This window comes from Lissotriton vulgaris, chromosome 5 (genome assembly GCF_964263255.1).
Source record: "Lissotriton vulgaris chromosome 5, aLisVul1.2, whole genome shotgun sequence".
NCBI classification, from domain to species: Eukaryota; Metazoa; Chordata; class Amphibia; order Caudata; family Salamandridae; genus Lissotriton; species Lissotriton vulgaris.
Genome location: NC_141693.1, coordinates 619,290,605 through 619,312,934, shown reverse-complemented (window position 1 = coordinate 619,312,934; position 22,330 = coordinate 619,290,605). Strand labels below are relative to the sequence as shown.

General features: G+C 50.4%; 1 protein-coding gene across 3 annotated transcripts in view; it reads right to left on the bottom strand.

Moving 5' to 3' along the window:
* The window catches only part of OGDHL (oxoglutarate dehydrogenase L), a 707,295-nt gene that overhangs the window by 428,145 nt on the left and 256,820 nt on the right, over positions 1-22,330 (bottom strand). For all 3 annotated transcript variants that reach the window (XM_086922073.1, XM_086922074.1, XM_086922075.1), the window contains one exon: positions 21,287-21,377. In XM_086922073.1, the coding sequence (XP_086778199.1) occupies positions 21,287-21,377 (91 nt within the window). The remainder of the gene's footprint in view (positions 1-21,286; positions 21,378-22,330) is intronic.

Here is a 22,330-nt window from a genome sequence, read left to right as displayed (position 1 = left end):
CGGCTCAAAGTTCTACATACCAGTTTTCTTCAGGCTCAGGGTCCCCCTCTAGGGAGCAAATCCTTCCTCATCAACTCTACCTTCAGGAAGGTAAGGAATATCTAGGGACGGTAAATCCAGGGGTTGGGTAGGGCCTAGACCGCACAGGTATCATTCTCGAGATGATAATGGTCTTGTTGTCAAGCAGCTCGGTGGAGTCTGGAACGGTGCCGAATAGAAAGGAGCCAGGGTGGAAGAAGGTACCTATGGCAGGGTTAATCCGGATCCTGGGGTGAATCCAGAGGTACCGGCTGGCACTGAGGGGGTACTTGCCGGCAGTAACCAGTCTTGCACCTCTCAGCTCAGTGTGGCCCAAAGTCACCCCAGAGGGAGCCGGTGGCCCAAAGATTGTATGCAGAGCGTCATAGAGCTCATTCAACTGAGCAGGAGCTGTTCCTGTAAACTCTGAAAAATTCACAGTGGAGACGGAAGCCAGCTCAACAGGTGGAGTGCAGGACCAGGGCCTCGAAGGATATGTTTGGAAGGTGGAAGCTGAAGAACGCTTCAATGAATTGTTATTGTGCTTCTTTAACTTACCCGACTTTGAAGCGTGTGTTTTAGAGCGGGAAGATGACCACCCACAAGAATGGCCCGAGATCTCCCTCAAGAATGGCGCCGGGCATTCTTATGCCACACCGTAAGAAGCTTCATTGACCACTCACTGATCGTCTTAAGGTGCATGGCCCTGCACTTGGCACAGGCTTTGGGGCCATGGCCCAATCCCAGGAACCAGAGACAAACCAAGTGAGAATCCGGCAATGACATATGTCTGTGGCAGTCCCCACAAATTTTCAAAGCTGTTGGTTTTGGAGGGAACATGTCTCGAAGTACACTAGGAGCAAATGATCAAAAGAGGGTCGACAAACTGTCAAAAAAAGGGGTCAAAAGTTTAGTGAGGTAGCACTCAGGATCTGCAATGTTGGCATGGAAAGAAAGGAACTGATTTTTCACACCTGGGTGGTGCTTAAATAGGCATGTGACAGCACTTACGACACGGACAACCCCATGCAGAGCCAAAATAGAAAATAAGCGATGCCGAAGCAGACCTTTGGAATCACTTGCTTACTATAGTGGGGTATGTAAACCCTTGGTTTGTGATCAATGCACAAGTTACTTACCTTCGGTAACGATATATCTGTAAGAAACATTAGTAGTGATAGATTCCTTACCTTAGGATTACCCCCAGGCGTCAGACTGGATACGGAAAGTTTTTTTGTCAGCAGTACCCCTGCGGGTCGGTAGGCGGCGTCGTGCGGCTCCGCATGTGTCGTTGGCATCGGGATGACGTCGTCGGAGCTACTTAGACGTGCCTATGCGTGCTGACGTCAGTTCTGTACACGACTTTCCGCGCCAAGAACGCAGAGCCATGCAAGAAACTGACCACTGGTGCCATGAAACTAGGGCCCTGAAAGGGATGACCTTAACCCTAGAAATCAGTTTGCAGAACGGGAGGATGGGTGGGGCGGTAAGGGATCTATCACTTCTAATGTTTCTTACAGATATATATTTACTGAAGGTAAGTAGCTTGTGCAGCTGAAAGAAACATGTAGTGATAGATTCCTTGATTATGTATTCCCTACAGCACAGTGGACTATAGGTTTCCCCCATTTAATTGTAGAAGTGTATCTATATCGGTATATGAAGTTAACAAGCGCACTCCAGGGATTTCCCTCTGACTTGCTGTGATAGATTCCTTACCTTAGAATAGATACCCAGCAATACGAACCCCGTTAGTGGGTCTGCAAACCAGGATCACACCAGAAAGTCCAGGAGAACAGAACAGCCAAAAAAGCAGTCTCTCCGGGCTTGGCTGTCCAGGCAGTAGTGCTTGGTAAACGTGTGCAGCGAGGCCCACATAGCTGCCTGACAGATGTCATGCAAGGGAACGCCGCGTCCCAAGGCAACAGTGGCTGCCGTCAGCCTGGTAGAATGGGCGCACAACCCCACCGGAGGCTCCTTTTTAGCCAAGGAGTAACAAGCCTTTATGCACAGAACGACCCACCGAGATATGGTCTGCTTGTGCACAGCCCGACCTTTCTTGGCACCCACGTAGCCAACAAAGAGCTGGTCATCCATCCGGAACTGTTGTGTGCAGTCCAGATAGAACGAGAGTGCACTTTTGGGTCCAGACGGTGGAGCCTCTCTACCTCTTTCGAGGGATGCGGAGACGGAAAGGTGGGCAATGTGATGGTCTGCCCGATGTGAAAAGCAGTGACATCCTTTGGCAGAAAAGAAGGACGAGTCCTTAGAACAACTTTCTCCAGATGGACAGAGAGAAAAGGAGGCTTAGATGAGAGAGCCTGGAGCTCACTCACCCTTCTGGCAGAGGTGATGGCAAACAGGAAAGCAGTCTTTAGAGTGAGGAGACGAAGAGGACAATTGTGAAGTGGCTCAAAGGGAGCACACATCAGAAAGGTAAGAACAAGGTTCAAGTCCCACTAAGGCATCACAAAAGGGACAAGGGGAAACATATGCGTGATGCCCTTGAAGAACCTATTTACAATGGGGGACTTGAAAAGGGAAGGCTGTTCTGGAAACCTTAGAAAGGCGGAAATGGCCGAGAGATAGCCTTTGCTAGTGCCCAGAGCAGAGCTCTGCTGGGCCAACGAGAGAAGAAAAAGAATAACCTCTGAACGAGGGGCGGAAAGGGGATCCACAGCGATTGCTGTGCACCAAACCTCAAACGTATTCCACCTGCAGGCGTATACGGTCTTAGTGGAGGGACGCCAGGCTGCCAAGATAACATTACAGACTTCAGGAGGCAGGTCGAAAGACGTCAACTGCCACCGCTCAATTTTCACGCAAGGAGGTGGAGACAGGACAGGATCGGGTGGAGAACCGTCCCCTTCTGCTGCGACAGAAGATCCTCCCGAAGAGGCAGACAAATCGGGGGATCGATGCTCATACTGAGTAGCTCGGGATACCATACTCTTCGAGTCCAGTCCGGAGCCACAAGGATGACTTGGGCCAGGTAGTGCCTGATCTTCTTTAGCTCTCTGGGCAGAAGTGGTATAGGTGGAAAGGCGTACAACAGACCGCAACTCCACTCGCTATGAAAAGCATCGCCGAGCGAGTGCCGCCTTGGAAATTACAACGTGCAGAAGTGATGACATTGGGTGTTCCCTTTGTTGGCGAACAGATCTAACCGAGGCTCTTCCCAATGCTGAAAGAGGGTTTGCGCCACGTCCGAGTTCAGATGCCATTCGTGATCCATCATGCACAGGCAGCTGAGTTTGTCCACGCTGGCGTTCAAGGAACCTGCCAGGTGTTGAACCACCAGGGACATGCCCTGATGTCCATCCAAGCCCAGAAGCGCAGAGCCTCTTGGCAAAGGGTCCACGACCCCACCGCCCTGTTTGTTGCAGTGCCACATAGCGGTGGTGTTGTCGGTGACCACCTGCATTACCCTCCACATGACAGAACGAAGGAATGCCTTCAGTGCAAGCTCGATCGCCCGAAGCTCCAGAAGGTCGATGTGGAGCTTGGACCCCACCGGAGATCAGGGGCCTCTGATCTCCACCTCCACCATGTGTCCGCCCCATCCCAGACGGGACACGTCCATCACCACTGTGTATTCCGGTTGGTGAAGGGAGAAGGATCTGCCATTGACCCAATCACGATTCGTGAGCCACCACTGCAATTGTCTTGCAGTGCCCTCCGAGATCTGGACGTGATCGGACAGGTTGGCTTGGTGCTGTGCCCACTGGAACTTCAGGTCCCACTGCAGAGCCCGCATATGCCATCTGGCATGATCCACCAGCAGGATGCAGCAGGCCATCAGACCCAGTAGTCGAAGCGACATCCTGACTGAAACCCGGGACAGAGGCTGAAAGATCGGAATCATAGCCTGAATGTCCCGGACTCGCTGCTCGGGAGGATAAACCCGAACCTGCACCGAGTCCAGAACTGCTCCGATGAAAAGGAGCTTCTGTGAGGGAATCAGGTGTGACTTCGGCACATTGATGGAGAATCCCAGCGAATGCAGGAGGTCGGCCGTAGTCTGGAGGTGGGAGACAACGGCCTGGGGCGAGCCTGCCTTCCACAGCCTGTCATCGAGATAGGGGAAGACTGAAACCCCTGATCTGCACAGATGAGCTGCGACCCCCGCCATCACTTTTGTGAACACCCAAGGGGCGCTGGTAAGGCCAAAGGGGAGCATGGTGAACTGAAAATGCTTGTGGCCTACCGTGAATCGCAGGTAGCGTCTGTGGGAAGGCAGCAGGTGATATGAAAATAGGCGTCCTGCAAGTACAACATCACCATCCAGTCTTGCGGGTCTAGGGCAGGCAAGACCTGCGCAAGTGTGAGCATCTTGAACTTCTCCTTCCGGAGAAAGCCATTGACGTTCCGAAGGTCTAAGATAGGACGCTGGCCCTTGTCCTTCTTTGGAACGAGAAAGTAGTGGGAATAACAACCACAACCTACTTCTGGCGTTGGAACGCGCTCGATGGCCCCCTTGGCCAAGAGGGCCGCAACTTCCTGCTGGAGAAGCGCCGAGTGATTCCCTGACATGCGGTGGTACTGAGGTGGCATGGCTGGAGGGGTTGCCTCAAAGGGGAGGGAGTAGCCCCTTCGGACAATTTACAGCACCCACTTGTCCGAAGTGATGTTGCGCCAGTAGTGGAGATGATGGTGTATTCGTCCACCCACTGGCGACTGATGGGCCTGAAACCATGTCCCACAAAGAGTGGGTATGACGGCCCAAGATGCATGCAGTGTTCACCGACTGCAGCCCTAAGCTGGCAGATGAAAACAGTTTTTTACCAAACTGATCCAGCTTCTTTGATTCCCTATCCGGTGGAACGGTAGGGAACACGCTTTGGGACGTAGAGGCTTGGACAACCAATCGCTCCGGGGTGGCGTGTTGGGTGAGGAAGAGGGGGCGCCCGGAGCCAGGCGATGGCGTTGGGTCACATTACTATCCACAGGAGCCCCTGTGATGGGCCTGGACCAGATGCCCAATAGAAAGTCAGAAAGTGCTTTGTTAAAGGGCAGCAAGGGCTCCGAAAAGGTAGCCACTGGTTGGAGCACTTCTGTCAGGAGGTTAGTCCTGACGGACACAGTAGGGAGTTTGAGGTGGAGAGCCTCGGCCGCCCTACGTAACAACACAGAGTAACTGGCTCCCTCCTCCGTAGCCACGGTAGGAGGAGACAGCATGCCAAGGTCAGGTGAGGTGTCAAGACCACTCCCCAAATCCTCTGCCCAGTCCTGATCATAAGCATAGTCCTGTGCTAAAGGGTCCTCTGACTCCTCCCAGTCCTCCCCTTCCTCCGAAGTCTGTGGAACACGCTCAAAATAAGGAGGAGGGACATTGGGCGTCGGTATCGGCGTCGGGTGACGTCGATCCAGCACCGTGTCCGGGTCGGGGCTGAACCTGGGGATGACGTCGTCCTGAGGAGCGTGCGATGTCGGAAGTGGTGCCGGGGAGATCGGCGCCAGTGGAGCTGTCACTAGGTCAACCTGCGTCGATCTGGATCCGATCCCGGATCCTTGGGGGGCCTGGGGGGGGCGTTCCGTGCCGGAGCCGCTGGCGACACCGGGGACGGAGCCACCGGAGATGGCAAAACAGGACCCCCAGTCGGGCCCGCGGGGCCAGGAGGCGCACCGGTGAGGCCAGACAGCCCAAAGAGTCGGGCTATGGCAGCAGGAAACTCTTGCACCTGGGCAGGCGTTGCCCCCGCACCCAGGAAGCAGGGTATACTGGGGGAGACAGAAACCGATCCAAGGATGCTTGTTTACAGATCAGGGAAGACCTGGTCTGGCAGTTCGGGATGGGCTGTTCCCATGAGGCACAGGGTCAAGACTGATTTGCAGCTAAAGAATGATGATGGATTCAACCCAGATCTGTGACTGGGGGTGAGTATCTGATAAGGTTCAGCGCTCCGTCCATCATCTCCTTGTGTTTGCTCTATCTGGGATGACCTTAAAAACACAGTAGACTAGAACAGGGTTGTTACCCTTCTTATCTTGCACCTTTCAACACTCCTTGACACAGTGGATCATGACACACTAATCTAAAGACTTGACAAAGCCTGACTAGAGGGCTTGCCTCTCACTTCGATCACATTGTACCTACACAATAAAACAAATATAATACATATGCCTCCATCTTCTAAACCATACAGCTTTAAGGCAGGAGTCCCTTAAGTCTCAATAATCTCACCCATGTTTTTTAACATGTATATGAAATCATTACCAGATCTGATCGAACGTGTTGATGTTACCTGCTATAACTATGCAGATGATACGCAGATACTGCTGAAATTGGAAAGACTAAAGGGCACTGGAACATCAAAATCTTCCATGGCCTGCGAGCCGTTGCCAATGGATGACATGGGGGCCAACTCAAACTGAATTTCTCCAAAATTAAAATACTCATCTCTGGTGACTGGAAAACCTTTTACCCTACCTTTCATTCCCCTGGCCTGACGATCTAGGACCACCACCAAAAATATCTCACTGAATGAACAAGTGGATAAGGTAGCCGAGTTTCTCACAACAAAAACATTGTTCAAGCTACCATCTCTCTAGTCCTATCAAAATTGGATTACGCTAATGGTTTGTATCACGGCTCACCTTTGTCAACCATGAGAAGATTATGGAGAATTTAGCACACTGTTAGTAAACTCAGCCAACATATAAAGCCACAAGCACACATCTCCCCTGCCTTGAGAGCCCTACAATGGTTACCAGTGCCAGAAGATCCACTTTCAAGCTGCTATATATCACACACACAGCAATATATGTCAAAGGACCAGTCTTCATCACAAAGAAATTCAGCAAATACTTACAACAGAGTAACCTACGGTTGAGAATGGTTCCCCGCCTCAAAATTCATACATACACGAAAAAAACATAGGTGGAACATTTTTCTCTGTTCAAACAGCAAAACTATGGAATTCGCTACACACGAACACAAAATTCACTGACAACTGTCTCAGTTCAGAAGTCTAGTCAAGAGATTGCTCTTCCACATATGACGACTATACTCACAAGACAACAGGGTACTCCAACAGTATACTCAGACCAGAGATAAAGTTGTCATTACACATTTGCATTTGTACACTGAACTATGCAAATACATTTATATAAGGGGAAAATGTATATTACACCACAGGGTACATGTGTATGCCAAACCATTTCATAATTGCTGCTTCTATATACATAGAGGTGCATATATAGAGGGACTTCATTCCTGCTACAAAGACTTTGTGAAATGTCATGAGTATATATGTATGTATAATTAGTTACAGGTATTTGGGGGGAAAAAAAATATGCATCCTTCACCACATGATATATGTGCACATCAGACCATGTAAATATTGCTGCTTAAAAATGGATACTTATATAGAACGTTTTACTCCAGCTACTAAATCATAACCATGTATCATTTGTATATAAGTATGTATAATTATTTTCAGTCTTGATATTTAAAACAAATACGCGTTTTCAACCTCTGTCTTATCCCTCCTCTCTCTGACTCATTCCAAACCTTCGTGACTACTATGAACTTCCAAACATCCTCTCAAACGTTCCCGTTCTTTTTTAGCCATGTCACCCAAGTAACAGGCACACACAACTACTACTTACAAAAACAACTTACATCTCCCTCTTTTCCCATCATTCCATCCCTACTCTAAACTCTACTAAACACACAAGGAATCAAGAGCACAAACCTAACAAAACTAATGCACGCAGGGAAAAAAATGGAATACTAATCTATTAACTATTAAACTATTGTTGTGGGTTCCAGAGTAGCGTGCCACTTGCTGCAAAGCACTTCAATGCCATGTCAGGGGTAATACGCACTGCATAAATACAATTTACAAATATAAACAGTATAGGGGCTTTTCTGAAGAAATTGCCAGGCAGCTTTTGGTTCCCAGTCCAGCTATGAGGTGTAGATCTGCTTTCAGGGTGAGAATGGCAAGGGTCACCCTCTGAACCCTCCCCAAGGTAGATGAGAATTTAAGGGGAAGATGTTGCATATCACTACTCTGCGGTTGAAATATAGACAAATATTTCATCCACAATATTGGCCCTAAGTATTTATTTACCATTCTTAGATTCACATCCACTTACTTATGCTTGTGATAAAGCGGTACGGTTATTATTATGGATGCTATATTTGTGACGTTCAATATTTCGACTGCAATATAATTTTAGTATTAAATCTTTTTATTTCATAAAGGAAGGCTCTTTCACAAAGCAGAGAAGTTTTGTTGCACAAAAAGTGTGGCAAGCTGCCGATTATCATGGCAAAATGAACGAAACAGCACTGTAGGGTACCCCCACATCGACCAATAGTCCTCGGGAGCTGTAGTCCTGACAGTCGGAGCCAACCCCTTGTCCATAGAGCCACAACGAAGAACAACCCCACCCTTCTCCCGCCCCTCCCACAGCTTCCCCCTGACCTACCCACCCCCTCCCCCGTTCCGGATCCAGCGTCCCGTGCCACACATACAACCATTCACATCTATACAGGTCAGTCATCCGTGCGAGACAAGCGGAGTAAGCGCAAATACCTTGGGCAAGTTACCTCTCGAAATTCAGTGGCCAAGAGGGATAGAAAGGGCCGCCACAGCTCTGCATATTTAGCCCCCTCTCCATACCCAGGACCGACCAGAGCCGACCCAACCATCCCTGGAGGGTGGGGACATGCGTGGTGCGCCACAAGGCCAGCAGAACCTGAACAGCAGAACCCAACGCTATCGCAATTAGTCGGCCCCTGCGTGCTCTCAATGGACAAGTAAGGGCATTGGGAAGTCCCAACAGAACATAGGCCGGAAATCGTGGGATCTCCGTCTCGAAGTGCGTGTCCACCTCGTCTAGGACCATTTTCCAGTAGTCCTGGATGTGCCTGCAGTCCCACAGTAAGTTTGTCAATGTACCCCTCTCCCCACAGCCCCACCAGCAGGAAGCGTCTCTGGTGCGATCCATCTTGTGCAGACGTTCAGGCGTATAGTACCAATAGGTCACTAATTTGGTAAAGGTATCAGTTAACCCCATGTGATACTAGCGCGGTAGTAAATACTGTCCCATTCCTTGTTACTCAAGCTCCGCTCCAGTTCTCTTTCCCACCTCACCCGCCCTGCGTTATAAACGTGTCCAAGAGTAGTTGATAGATGTCCGAAATGAGTCTTTTGTCAATGGAACGCGAAAGAAGACAATATTCATATTTACTAAGCTTGCGATTCGCTTCTTCCCGGGTTAGGGGGTGGAGCGCCCAGTGCCGCACCTGAAGATACTGAAGGTGCTCCGTTTCCGGCAAACCATAGTCTCTCCGGAGGTCCTCGAAAGGCGTCACTCCGTCCCCTGAATACACATGGAAGAGGCATCTACAGCCCGCGGGGCGCCATCGTGCGAATGCTCGGACATCTCTACCCGGGCCCAAATCAGGGTTCTCTAACAAGGACGTGAGGGGTGAAGGAAATTATGTCAAGTCATGCAGGGTACAAGTTTGATCCCAAATCACAAGCGGGACTCTCGTGATGAACGAGGCATACAAGTTGGGAGGTCGGTGGTGTCGACGAAGGAAGGGCACCTCCTGCAACGGACGCCCCGCCACCGCTTGATCCTGAAAAAGCCAGTGTTGTTCCAACTCCCATTTACTCCATTCCACCAGGGTCCAGAGTTGGGTCGCCTGATAGTAGAGTTTTAGGTTCGGCACGCCCAGGCCACCCTTCTCCGAGGGGAGCATCGCCAACCTCAGCTTAATCCTGGGCCGTTTCCCATTCCATACAAATTGCGCCAACTCCGACTGCGTGCGGCGGATCCAGCCCTCAGTGGGCCGGAGCAGAATAGCCCGAAAGATGTACAAGATCTGTGGTAGGATCGTCATCTTTACCGCTGACACCCGGCCCAGCCAGAAAAGCGGGAGATGCCGCCATCGTTCCATCTCTGTGCGAATAGTGCGACTGAGGTTGGTGTAATTAATACGCACCGTATCCTGCAGCGTGGCTGCCAGCTGTATCCCCATCTGCCCAGCGGAAGGGGAACTGCGCCTCCAGCGAGGCACGTGTCTGTGCCTCCAGGGAGAGATCAAGGGCCAATGATTTTGCCATATTTACTTTAAAGCCAGAGGCTTTAGCAAATGCCTCCAGGACTGCCACACCGGCCAGCAACAAAGCCGCAGGGGAGGCGAAGGTGAGGAGGACATCGTCGGCATATAAGCGGATCGTGTGAATGTATGCCCCAAATTTAATCCCTCGTACATTGGGGTTCGTTCGCATCGCCTGTGCCAGAGGCTCCATGTACAGCGCAAAAAGCAGGGGGGAAAGCGGACACCCCTGCTGAGTTCCGCGTTCAATGGGGAATGTGGGCGATGAGCAGCCATTAACGCTCACCGATGCTATGGGGAAGGTGTAGCAATTTAGGACCCACGTGCGAAATTTAACCCCCAGCCCCGCCCTGGTGAGGACCTGTTCCAGGTACGGCCAATGGACTCCGTCGAACGCTTTCTATGCGTCTATTGCCAGTGGCCCGCTCAACCAAATGGAGTGCCCTCTTCGTGTTATCGACTGTCTGTCGCTCGGGGATAAAGCCGGCTTGATCCGGATCCACCAATCCCTGCATGAACGGACCCAGCCGCGCCGCCAGTATGCTAGTATAGAGTTTGAGATCTGCATTAAGGAGTGATATAGGCCTATAGGCTCCACACTGCGTTCGGTCCTTCCCTGGCTTGGGGATAACCGATATAGTGGCACCCATCAGATCCCGCGGGATAGCACCGGTATCGGAAAAAGATTTAAACAGGGCGGTCAACAACGGGGCCACCTGGGAGCAGAAAGTCTTATGAAAAATGGAAGTGAAGCCGTCTGGAACAGGTGCCTTGGCAAGCTTGAGGCGCGAGATCGCCGATATAACTTCTTTGGGACGAATCGGTCACTCTAATAGCTCCGACTGATCTGGCGACAAAGACGGAAGGGACACTGAGTCCAAAAATGCCGTGCCATCTGCTGGGTCAAGGTGGGCCCCTGCATATAACGTGGTGTAAAAATCGCTAAAGGCCTTGGCTATGGCTCCGTCTTCAGTCACTGTCTCCCCTACCTGCATGTGGATCTCCTGTACCGTGTGTCGCTGTTGTAGCTCACGGAGAGCGCGCCCCCAACTGTCGTCCACACCTATCACCCCCTGTGTAATACGCGTGACGCACTCGCAGCGCTGCATATTCCGCCTGGTCTTGATCTAATGCCGCCAACTGTTGACGCACCAGGCGCAGCGGTCTCCAGACTCTCGGCGCCTCAGTCCGTTGATGTATCTGTTCTAACTCCTTCGTGCAGGAAGAGAGCTCCTCCCTTTTTCGTGCCCGTTCCGCATTTTCCGCCGCCGCAATTGCTATAAACTCACCTCTCAGTACCGATTTAAGTGCCGCCCAGTGAGCCGCAAGGGAGGTGTCCGACAGGCGGTTGTGTGTTAAGTAGTCATTTATAGCTCCTGTTATTTTGGTCACTACCTCCTTTCTATGTAATAGAGTATCGCGCAGTCGCCAACAGCGCGCGCTGCGCCCAGTAGGTGGAAAGGTGAATACTACGGAAAGTGGTGCGTGGTCAGAGAGTGCCGCCGCCCCTATGTCTACGCTGGACGCTAGCGCTCGAAGCGAGGCAGATGCTAGGACGTAGTCAAGGCGCGCATAAGTCAAGTGAGCGTTGGAGTAGTATGTGTAATCCCGGACTCCCGGGTGAAAGCAGCGCCACAAGCCCGTCATCCCCAGTTCTTCCAATCTTTTCCTTCCCCCCTCTGAAAGGGTGCCCGCCTGCGTGGACCGCTGCGCTGATCTAGCAAGGAGGTTGCCAAATACTAGGTTTAGGTCCCCTCCTACCAGGATGTGTCTGTCGGGTGCAGAGGCTGCCTCATTAAGTGCCTGGTGGAAAAACGTCTCCTGCCCCTCATTTGGTGCATATACTGAAATCACTGTGAAGGTGTCTGTTCCTATTGAAAATCTGCAGGACAGCAGGCACCCCTTAAGCTCGGTCCCCCTGTGTAACACCCTTCCTCTAAATCGCTGAGACACCAGGATTGCCACCCCTGCTGTCTTCGTGAGCGCGGATGAAAAGAATTGTGGCGGGAAGTGGCGGGACTTAAGCCTGTTACAATCCTTGGCCAGCAAGTGCGTCTCCTGAAGAAGACAAATGTCTGCTTTGGAGTTCTCCAGCAGAGACAGCACAGCCCGGCGCTTCACGGGGTTGTTAAGCCCGCGCACATTCAGCGTGAGGATGCACAGCTCATTCACAGGCATCAGGAAGTATCCCTCTCACTCGCTCCAACGCACAGACCGCTGGCCCATTCACTTGCCACCGCCCGTCCCGCAATCGGTCTTACCACCCGTGACTTCTTTGTCCCAGCTTCTCCCTAGCCATCCTCACCTTGTAACTCACATACAACCCCAGCCATACTCAGATCCGGAAACCCCCCCCCCCCAACCCACCCAACCATGAAGCAAAACAAATACAACTGTCCCCCCTTTGAAAAACTCATAGTCAATGTCCATCATCCAAAGATGAATGGTAAAGTGTCACCTCAGGGAAGATCGACTGCACCTCACTCACGAGTCCCGGTCTCCCGCCGACAGCAGGGCCATTTCTACCAAACCCGCCAATTCAGTACGGGGCATGATTCGGCTCTCATTCGGGCTGGACCGCCTCCGGCGTGGAGGATACCGCTGCCAAGGCAGCCCGCTGCCCCTCTTCGATTGCCGCTGCTGGAGGTTTGTTGGCTCGGCGTCTCCTGCGTTGTTGCTGCCATTTGGGCCGTCCATCGTCTCTGCTCGGTGTGGGATCCGTTTCCCCGTCTATTTCCTCCGGAAGGTCGATACCCAACAGCCTGCAAGCTTCTGTCAGGGATCTCAGCTGAAACAGCTTGTTGTCCTTTTTGAACATCAGTCGGAAGGGGTGTCCCCAACTGTAAGGAATTTTGTGCTGTTGCAGAAAGGCCGTGACCGGCTTGAAGAGTCGTCGCTTCTGCAATGTAATGGCAGACAGGTCCTGATATAAGACCGGAGTTTGTCCCTTGTAGGAGAGGGTGCAGATGTCCGGCTTTTTGCAGAATCTCCTCCTTGGTGCGGAAGTCCTGTACACATGCCAGGATATCAGGCGGGGGGCCCTTAGTTGGACACGGCGGACCCACTCTATGAACCCGGTCAATCCTTATCTCTTCCTCTGGTGGGCGCCCTAAAATGTGATTGAAGAGCCCATTAGTGAAACCCAGTAGGTCTTTGGTGTCCTCCGCCAAGGTCACTCCCCGGATGCGGACATTATGGCGCCGGGAGCGGTTCTCAAGATCTTCCATATGAGCCTGCAAGTCCACATGTTGGTCATGAAGGCGACCCACCTCTTGGCGCAATCCTTCTATCTCTAAGTCCCTGGAGTAGCTTTTAGTTTCAAGGTCCGCAACTCTTTCCCCAATACCATCCATGCCTCTACGGACTTCCTTAATCTCGTCTGTGAACTCCTTCTTCGGGGATTGGATGTCCTCGCGTAAGGCGGAGAAGAGAGACTCCAGGAAGGCCTTTGTTATCAGGACTTTGCCTTCCGAAAGCTCCACCACGGGCTTTGGGGATCCGGATGCCATATCCTTGGCTGGGGGTTTCACCTGGGTCGACGCGAAGAGGTCCTTGACAGTCCTCTCCTTCCGGTTTCTGGCCGCAGACATCGCGGGCCTGCTAGGATCTCCCCCGTGTGCGTACTGTGGGGTAGCCTTCCCTCACGCCTTTGGCCCCTCCGGGACTCGCCACGACGATCCCTCAACCCTCGCCGCTGTCTTCACCCCAGTTCAGGAGAAGGGCCTCACCGCCTCCTTAAGTCACGACTGCCACTTTCCACAGCGTGTCGCGTTCCTTCCGCTCTTTCAATGCTCTGGTGAATGACCACCCCCTCTGGTCCGTTCACTGTCCTGTGGTCTGCTTCAGGGCCCTAACCCCGGCACCCCCGGGCAGAGCCAGACACCTGCGCTACACTCCGTCTCCGCTATATCCCTGCCACGAGGTCCTTATCACCAACACCGGATCAACCCCAGGGTCTTGGCCAGACTTTCAGGTCTCCCGGGTGATGTAGCCCCTCTCCTGCTCTCTCCGCTCCACCGCTGCGGCGAGTGATCCACCCTCGTCCGCTCTCAGGACGGCAGGCCCGCGGACGTGGGCCCGTGCGATATTCTTCTCAGGACAACCCCAGGCGCCTCCACAGTTGTTCAGCCCCCCGGCCCTCCAAGCCGCCACTCGCGGTCCCGCAGCCTCCAGGCAGCCGCGCCTCTGACCTCCCTTAAGGCCCCAGCCACGGGCAGCTGAATTCGGTCCCTCGAGGCCCCGGGGGGTCAGCCTCTATCCTTTGCCCCAGCCGCCGGGGCTGGCCCGCGGGACTCTGCTGCGGGGCGGCCCCTCTCGGGCGAATCCAGGCGCCACAGGCCCTCCAGCTGTCCCCGCGAGAGAGCCCCCTTGTTTGCTTCCTGTCTCTCCCCTCTAGCTCCAGCCGCCCGCGGGCCACTCTCCCCAGGCCGGAGCCGCGAGCAATCCGGGGCACCTTAAGTCTCTGTCAGCCCTCCGGGGCCGAAGGGCGCCCGTCCGCTCCGGAACAAAATGGCGGCTCACCTCGCTCTTGCCACAGGAGTGTCCGCACCACTGTTGTGGGCTCACTGTCCACCGGGACCCTGCCGCAAACTACCTCTCCACCGGAGGGACACCAGCCGGCGGCCGCGCCTCTTCTCCAACGTGATCTCCGCCGCTTCTTCTTTCGCACCTCCACCACACCTAAGATGGCGGGCAGATGGGGCGCCGAAACTTCTGCGGCCGCAATCCGGCGCCTGGGCGCGGGTCCCACCAGCAGGTGCCTCTGCACGGTCCCCCATTCACGTTGGGGACTCCGGACCGCCTCCCCGGCAGTCGCCCGGATAGGCCGCTTCCTCCGCTCCACGGAGCCCGCCACACACCTCGGCCTTCACTTCCCTTGCCAGCCGGCGGCCAGGCCAATCCGCTCCAGTTCCCCGACCAACGATCTCTTGCCGTTCCCCGCGTATACGGGGGTGCGCCCTCACAGACCGGGCGCCGATAATTGCGTTCGGGGGCCCAAAGCAGGTGCTAATTCAGGCTGTCGGCGGGAGCTCCGGCAAGGCGCGTCCGATCACGTCGCCATCTTGGCCACGCCCCCTGCAATATAATTTTAGAGCTACAGCAGTAACAGTAGCATCAGCAACAGGCTCTTCCTATAATTATTGTAGTGTATTTCATTTCAAGGGGGGTAGGTTAGCAACATGATTCAAGATGGCCTTTCCCATCAATAAAGCAAAACCAAAGGGGATGATGGATGGAATGTTAAACATTGCAAGCATTCACCCCCAGTCAACTGATCTGGGTTTAATCCATCATCATTCTTTAGCTCACTCCGCCACCCCAGTTCAGACATGGCCATATGCAAATCAGTCTGACCCTGTGCCTCATGGGAATAGTCTAGCCCAAACTCCCAAGCCATGTCTTCCCTGAACCGGAAACAAGCATCCTGGGTCCGGTTTCTGGCTAATCAGCCATTATAAGCCAGGCTATCTTAAATCCAGTGGCAAAGTGAGCAAGGGACCAAAGTCTTGGCATACCATGTCAATTTAGGGCCCACAAAGCAAAACCAAAGGGGATGATGGACGGAGTGTTGAACATTGCAGTCACCCCCAGTCAACTTATCTGATGATGGATTAAACCCAGAGCAGTTGACTGGGGGTGAGTGCTTGCAATGTTCAACACTCCGTCCGTCATCCCCTTTGGTTTTGCTTTCCCATCAATAGCCAGGCTGCTGAATTAATGATGGTACAAGATACATCACACCCAGTAGAACACAAACCCTGCCCAAAGTAGATGCATGACTCCAACTTGTCCCTAACTCAAGCTACTCACTCACCACCCTATACAGGACATCAGGTTGGCATCCACTCATCATGGCAAATTCAGTTGAAAAATCTGCAGCCGGTTTGAGTACTGGAGTTAAATACACTTAATCTGGTAAAGTGGTGAAGAGAGAAAACTGATTTTGAAATGATAACTTCCATAGGTAAATTTACCTGACACTAATCGTAATGCTACTTTTGGGATGCAGCACCTTTCTCTGTGTAACTATGGCCATTCTCACCTAGCACGTTACAGTTAAATTTGCAAACCAACTATTTAAACCTTGTGTCAAGTTGAGACTACAAGGGCGCTCTCATTCATTAAATTACCTTTTGACTAACACTCACTACACTTCATTTTCTTTTTGGCCTCAATCTTTTGTCCTTTGCCTGTCAAAGCATCTGAAACCACATCGGCATACAATGCATCCGCATTACATAACTACAAAATACAAACCAGCAGCGCCACTTGGGGTCCTTACCTTTGCAGTCTGTACAGAGCAAAGAAATGTGATACCAAACTGAATAATTTCAATCCCTTTTTCGAGTCATTCTGGTAGTTTACTCAATGATATTATCATATAATATTGGAATTTATTTTCGAAAATTTGCAAAACTGGTAACAGCATTTTTTAATGAACCTGTGTTCACAAACATCATTACCCATTATGTAACCAATAGTAAAAAAAAAAAAAAAAAAGAGTGAGAATCCTGGATGGATCTGACCCAAGATAATTAAACTGCTGGATATGTGGTAACAACTTCATTTGTAGGATTACTTGTTTGTATCCTTTTTTAAAATCATTTCTGTGTCCAAGTCCTTCATTAGCATCAGTAGCTAAAGGTATTTTGAGTGGACTTTATACATGTAAAGCCAGGTAAAGAAATGTTCCTGATTTCTGTATCTTTGCTGCTACACGCCCTATCTTTCTCTGATGTATCGACTGGAAAGAAGATTATTTTTGTCCTATGACTCTGTTGGTGATCAGAGTCCATGTGTGCTCAGGAACGTATCCCCCTGACCAATGGAAAAGTCTTTGGATTCTTTAGGAAGGAAAGTATTGGTACTGCACCAACCTCCTGACTAAAGTACAGCTTAGAGATGAAGTAAGACAGTGGTGTCATTCATAGCTGTGTGTCAGAATGGTGAGCCTCTCATGCGACCTTAAGCTGTGTGAGATGTAATGTTAAGCATGAAAAACAAATACTGTTCTAATGTAGGTATCTGCTGGCTGACACTGCAACCTGCAACTGCCTGCAGTATGGCGTCCTGCAGCATCCGCCTGCAGTTTAACATGACCGAGTACCTGAACCTCCTGACCCCACTCAGCTTCCTACCAGCGATTTCTAAAGACAAAAGTGAAAATAGGCACTTTCAGCAGTAGAAAACTTCATCTATAATGTCTTGGGAGCAGGCTTCATAATGAGCTTTCTGGGGTGAATTTTTCTGCTCAGGAAGCGGCAAGGTAGACGTGGCGATGGCAGACCATTTAAGTGCTATACAGGTGACAACATCCAATAGCTGAAGCCACTGAATCTCCTTATAGAGACAGCCACCTTTCATGTATTCAGTTTTATACCCAGCATCCCCTTCAGTGCTTAATTTAAGCCGAGTTTTCCAGTGCTCAGGACCAGTACTTAATCATCAACATCAGTGCTTATAGCGTGAACTCAATCCAATTGGAGCGTTTTTCGTGAGTACCAGTTAAGGAAACACTCATTTTTGCTAGGCACAGGACATTAGGTGATTTGCCCAGAATCACAGGATGTTGAGCCGACGCAGAGACTCAAACCTGGTTCCGCAGCTCCTAAGTTGGCAGATTCGGCCATTAAGCCACATCCTTTCCCCATTTAAGGTTAGTAGTTGGTTCTGTTTTAGGCGACGCTAACAGGATAAATGGGCTGGTGCAAGCTGCCTCCTGATGAAAACCCCGGCACTTATTTTTTTACAAATTAACCACTGATCGTCATGGATTTTTATACTAATTGAGGTTGATTCCCTTATACACGTGGATACATTTTGTTTAATACATTTCTAACTTATTTAATATACTTTGTAGGGACATTTCACCTTCAGTTTTCAAAAGGTTTTGAAATCTGTTGAATTACAACTCATGCACTGTCACTTCTGAAGGGTAGCCTTATGCTCTGCATAAAACTAAAAAGAAAGCAATGGCAACTTTTCAAAAGTTCCTTTTTTCCTGGTTTTTACTGTAGTTCTGTTTTGAGGCCTTTCAATGCTTCTACCCACCACCAGCTACTACAGGCCAAAGCCTTACTACTATGTGTTGCAATGTTTAAAAATTGAAATGTGTGGAAGGAAATGGCAGGCTACTGGTTGGAAAGCAGCGATTCTGTCAAACAAAATGGAAGTCTTAGTGTGAATTTGAAGGTAAAGCATAGGAAGAGTGGGCTTTTCTATATAAAAGTGTTGAGTAAAGTATTTTATTGAATGATTGCGATGGGGTGCTTTAATTTTTAAGTGGAATGGCAATGTAGAATGCTTATTTACAAGATTAAACATTTGGAGGAAGGGCTAAGTAAATCTTTGGAGACAAGTGACTTTGAGGGAAATGTGAGCTAGATTTTGGCAAGAGACTGAGGGGCATATTTACAATTACTGGCGCATCCCTGCATATCGGCAGGGATGCACCAGTAATTGTGCGCCGCAGCTCTGCCACCCTTGATGCGCCGCATTTACAATGCGGACCACCATGTGGCAAAAACAGCACAAATGCGTCACACATCTGTGCCGTAAAAGCGTCGCATTGTTTGAGTTGCGTCGCAGCTCCAGCAATGATCAGCGGGGCCCTATGTGCACAATGCTGCGTCAATCCTTACTCCTGCTTCAAGCAGGCGCAGGGTTTTGACGCAGCATGGGCCTCAAAGTGGCTGAGTGAAATCTTGTAGATTTCACTCAGCCACTTTTGGGAGGCGTTCCTGCGCAGAAACGCCTCCCCCTTCGATGGTACGCCTCTTCTAGCGCAGGGCTTTACAACGTGACGCATCTGGGAGATGCGTCACGTAGTAAATACCCCGCACCATGGCGCATCTTTTGCGCCTCCGCTGCGTCACAAAAGTGACGCAATGGCGGCGTAAAAGCGGCGCAAGGGGCTTGTAAATCTGCCCCTTAATATTTTGAGGTGATATAATAAAAAGAGCATTGATAACCTCTGAATCTTTCAATGTCACTGTAACCATGTTGAGTTCCATGACGTTATTACAAATTACTAGGCCTGATTGGGTGGACAGATATCTGCACAAATGCTCATCAACAAGAAATGTGTTCACGGAGGAGGAGCTACGTCAGCAAACAAGATGGCTGCTTAGGCTCCCGGCTCCGCCGACCTCCATAACCCGCCACAATATCCTGTACATTATCCTGATTTTACGCCTAGTCAGTGTGTGCATGAACTGTTCTGCACTCTGATGGTGAAATCCGGAAACTTTTATCGGCTTGTTTGACAAAGTTCCATCAAGTTGAAGTTTGCAGCCTACTCCAGCGGTGAATCCAGGGCCTCAAGTACTTTCACAGCCTGGCTGCAGTGCAACAATATCGGCCGGGAGACCCAGGTTGGGTCCGGTCAATAGGAGTGGAGGCTTTGTTTAAGCCCGAATTTGGCGGCGATCGTTTCTATTGCTCAGCATCGATGGAGGAGTGATTCTGCTTGCTGCTGGCTGCGTGTGGGGGTCCCCGTCAAGCGGACCCAGTATTGGGCCCGCCGGGGTTCGGTGGTTCGGGGTCTCTGGCCTGCGGCCTTAACCGGGTAGACCGTGGCTGCGAATAAAGACCGGTCACCCTCCGCATCTGCACAATCGTGATCCTGTTTGTCCCCCCGAGGATGCCAGATTTACCCGGGGAGGTGATTGCGATTGGTGTCGGGCATGTGACTATGGATCGAACGTGCATGAGCCATCGCTGAGGTCAATACTGGCAGAAATGTGGGCGTTTCGCTCACATGTTGATGTCTTATTGAGCAAATTGGACACGCGCCTATCTGAGATGCTCCTGGTGGAACCAGACCCAGCCTTACTGTTGGAACAGGAATCTGCAGCCATTCAAACCGCGGCCATTTTGACTCCGTGCGAGAACCCCATGAGGAAACAAGTATTGGAACCATCGGATGGTGCCCTGGGGGACGGTGTTCCCGAGGATGTCATTGTATGCCGAACCTTCCACCACTATCGACTCTGGAGATATCAAAAGGCGTTCCCCTCCCGGAGACTTTTGTTTGTGACTTTCCATTCATTTTGTGGTCATCTTCTCCTTTCTTGGTGACTCTACGACTCCTGTGCAGGATACATTGGGACTGTTCATCTAGGAGGGAGAGTTCTTCTGCGTCTGAAGTTTTTGTGGACTCACTGCCTGCGAGTCGCCATGGATTGATTCTTGATGACTCTCTTCTCCTTTATTACTTCTTTGTGTGCCTTTGGGTCTCGCTGGGGGGGGTTCGTGTGCTTGTTCGGAAGGGCCAAGGTTAAGATCAACTAGGTCGGGAAGGGTTGGAGTGGCTTTCACAAGTGTTCGACCTGCAACTGTTTGATCTAAGAGGCTGGGCGGTGTATCACGGTACCCTCTAATTTCTTCTATAGTGCTGTCATAAGTTTGTCTTTTAGTGATAGGGGGTGGCTGTTTCTGGCGGGGGGACTAAAGGGGCTGGGAGCCCAATTGGTTAAGCCCTCCTCCATTATTTTTCCTACCTTTAGGGTTTTAGTTATTAGGGGCGACAGGCACGCTGCTAGTGGGGTCAGGCTGTAACCATTTGCAGGGGTGCAGGGTGGGGGGCTGGAAAGGGTTTTTTATTTTGCCTTTTTTCTTTCTATGGCCTTTCTTTTCCTTCTCTTTCTTTCTTTAAAGGATCAGTATAGCTACGAATCATTTGGATTCTTATTGTGTGCTTGTATTTAGTGCTTGTGCTTCTATGATATCCTGATTCCCGGGTGGGCAGGCCCAGAGAACTGGCGCAACATTGAATGTCTATTGTGTTGTCGTTTGCACCGATTTATATGCTTTGGCGCCAATGCTCCATTATAGCGGTTATTACATGCATATCCTGTCTCTTACCCTGTACCCCGCATTCTTCTGTTTGATTGTATGGCACCTGATCCTCTCTTATATAATACAAAATGGAACCTCTGTCTCATCCAGAACCCAGTTGTGCATTCTAATACAAGTTTTATCCTGAATCGCTGCCGGACCTCTGGGTTGTCGGCTGATGAGCTGTGTCGTACTGTGATATCGGCGGTCTTAATTTGTCTAGCGGCCGGCCCCCGCGGTTGTAGGCCCATGCTTGTATTTTTATTGAATGTTAAAATAAAGGTTTTTCAAAAAACAAAAAAAGAAATGTGTTCACAGGAAGGAACAAATAAGGCAGAAAACGTTTACCTCATCAGAAGCCTCAAGTTTTGGGTCAAACTGGCAAAAAATCTGCTCCAAATCCTTTCGAATCACATTTGCTAGCACATTCAACCGCCCCCTACAAAACAAATAGCAAAAGTTAGCACTGTAAAATGCAAAGTCACAAGTCAGCAACACAAACAGTTTTTAAAATGATAGCAGCACTTACATTTCTAAGGCTAAAACATCTGTTAAGTCTGAAGAAATGTTTTTCAGCTGTTCCCTGCCTCACTCCCAGAGGTGGGACCGCTGCCACTGGACCAACAGCCCATGTAGTTCATGTCAGTAGGCTCTACATTCTGGACAAGTCCATCTATGGGAAAAAACTGAGCGTTGTTGTTCAATAAGCTGCTAGCATATGTCCCCATATGCTGAGATCCTAGTCTCATGATCCACTCCCAATTCCGCAGCCACACAACCACGTGGAGTTATCGTCCCTTCAATCTGCTCCTACTGTCTGGGCTTGTCCAGTTTTGAAAAAAAATCATTCTAAGCCTTTTCTTCACTGTAGGAATTCTACAGGCGAATTCACTGTGTACTATGTCCACTCGATATGGCAGATAAACTCTCTACAAATGCCATTAATGCTAGTAGTACTTGTGGTACTACTTCCATTGCCGCTACTACTGCCACTATTAAAGCGGCCCCAGTAATCTCCAGCACTTTAAATTAAAATCACTCCAGATGATCCTTCCAACTACTGCAAGCCACTAGTACTCTTCCAGTGTATTCAATATATCAGACAACCTGCTGGATATATTCTAGAGACAACTTCACCCAGCAATGAGCATAAAGTCAATCCTTGTTTCAATCCTAAATGATATTTTCAAAAAGATGAGGGAAAGAAAATATAACTGAAACTGGTCCACCATCCTTCCTAACAAAATACACCTCAAACAAGAGGAGACAGGTGGTGAGGTACACTTCCGCTTTGTCTAAAGTGGCAGATTGCCCTTCTAAAATACATTAAATGCACTTCTTCACTTTGTAAACAAAAGCCATACTCTTCTTGCATCGCAGAAGACCTGAACA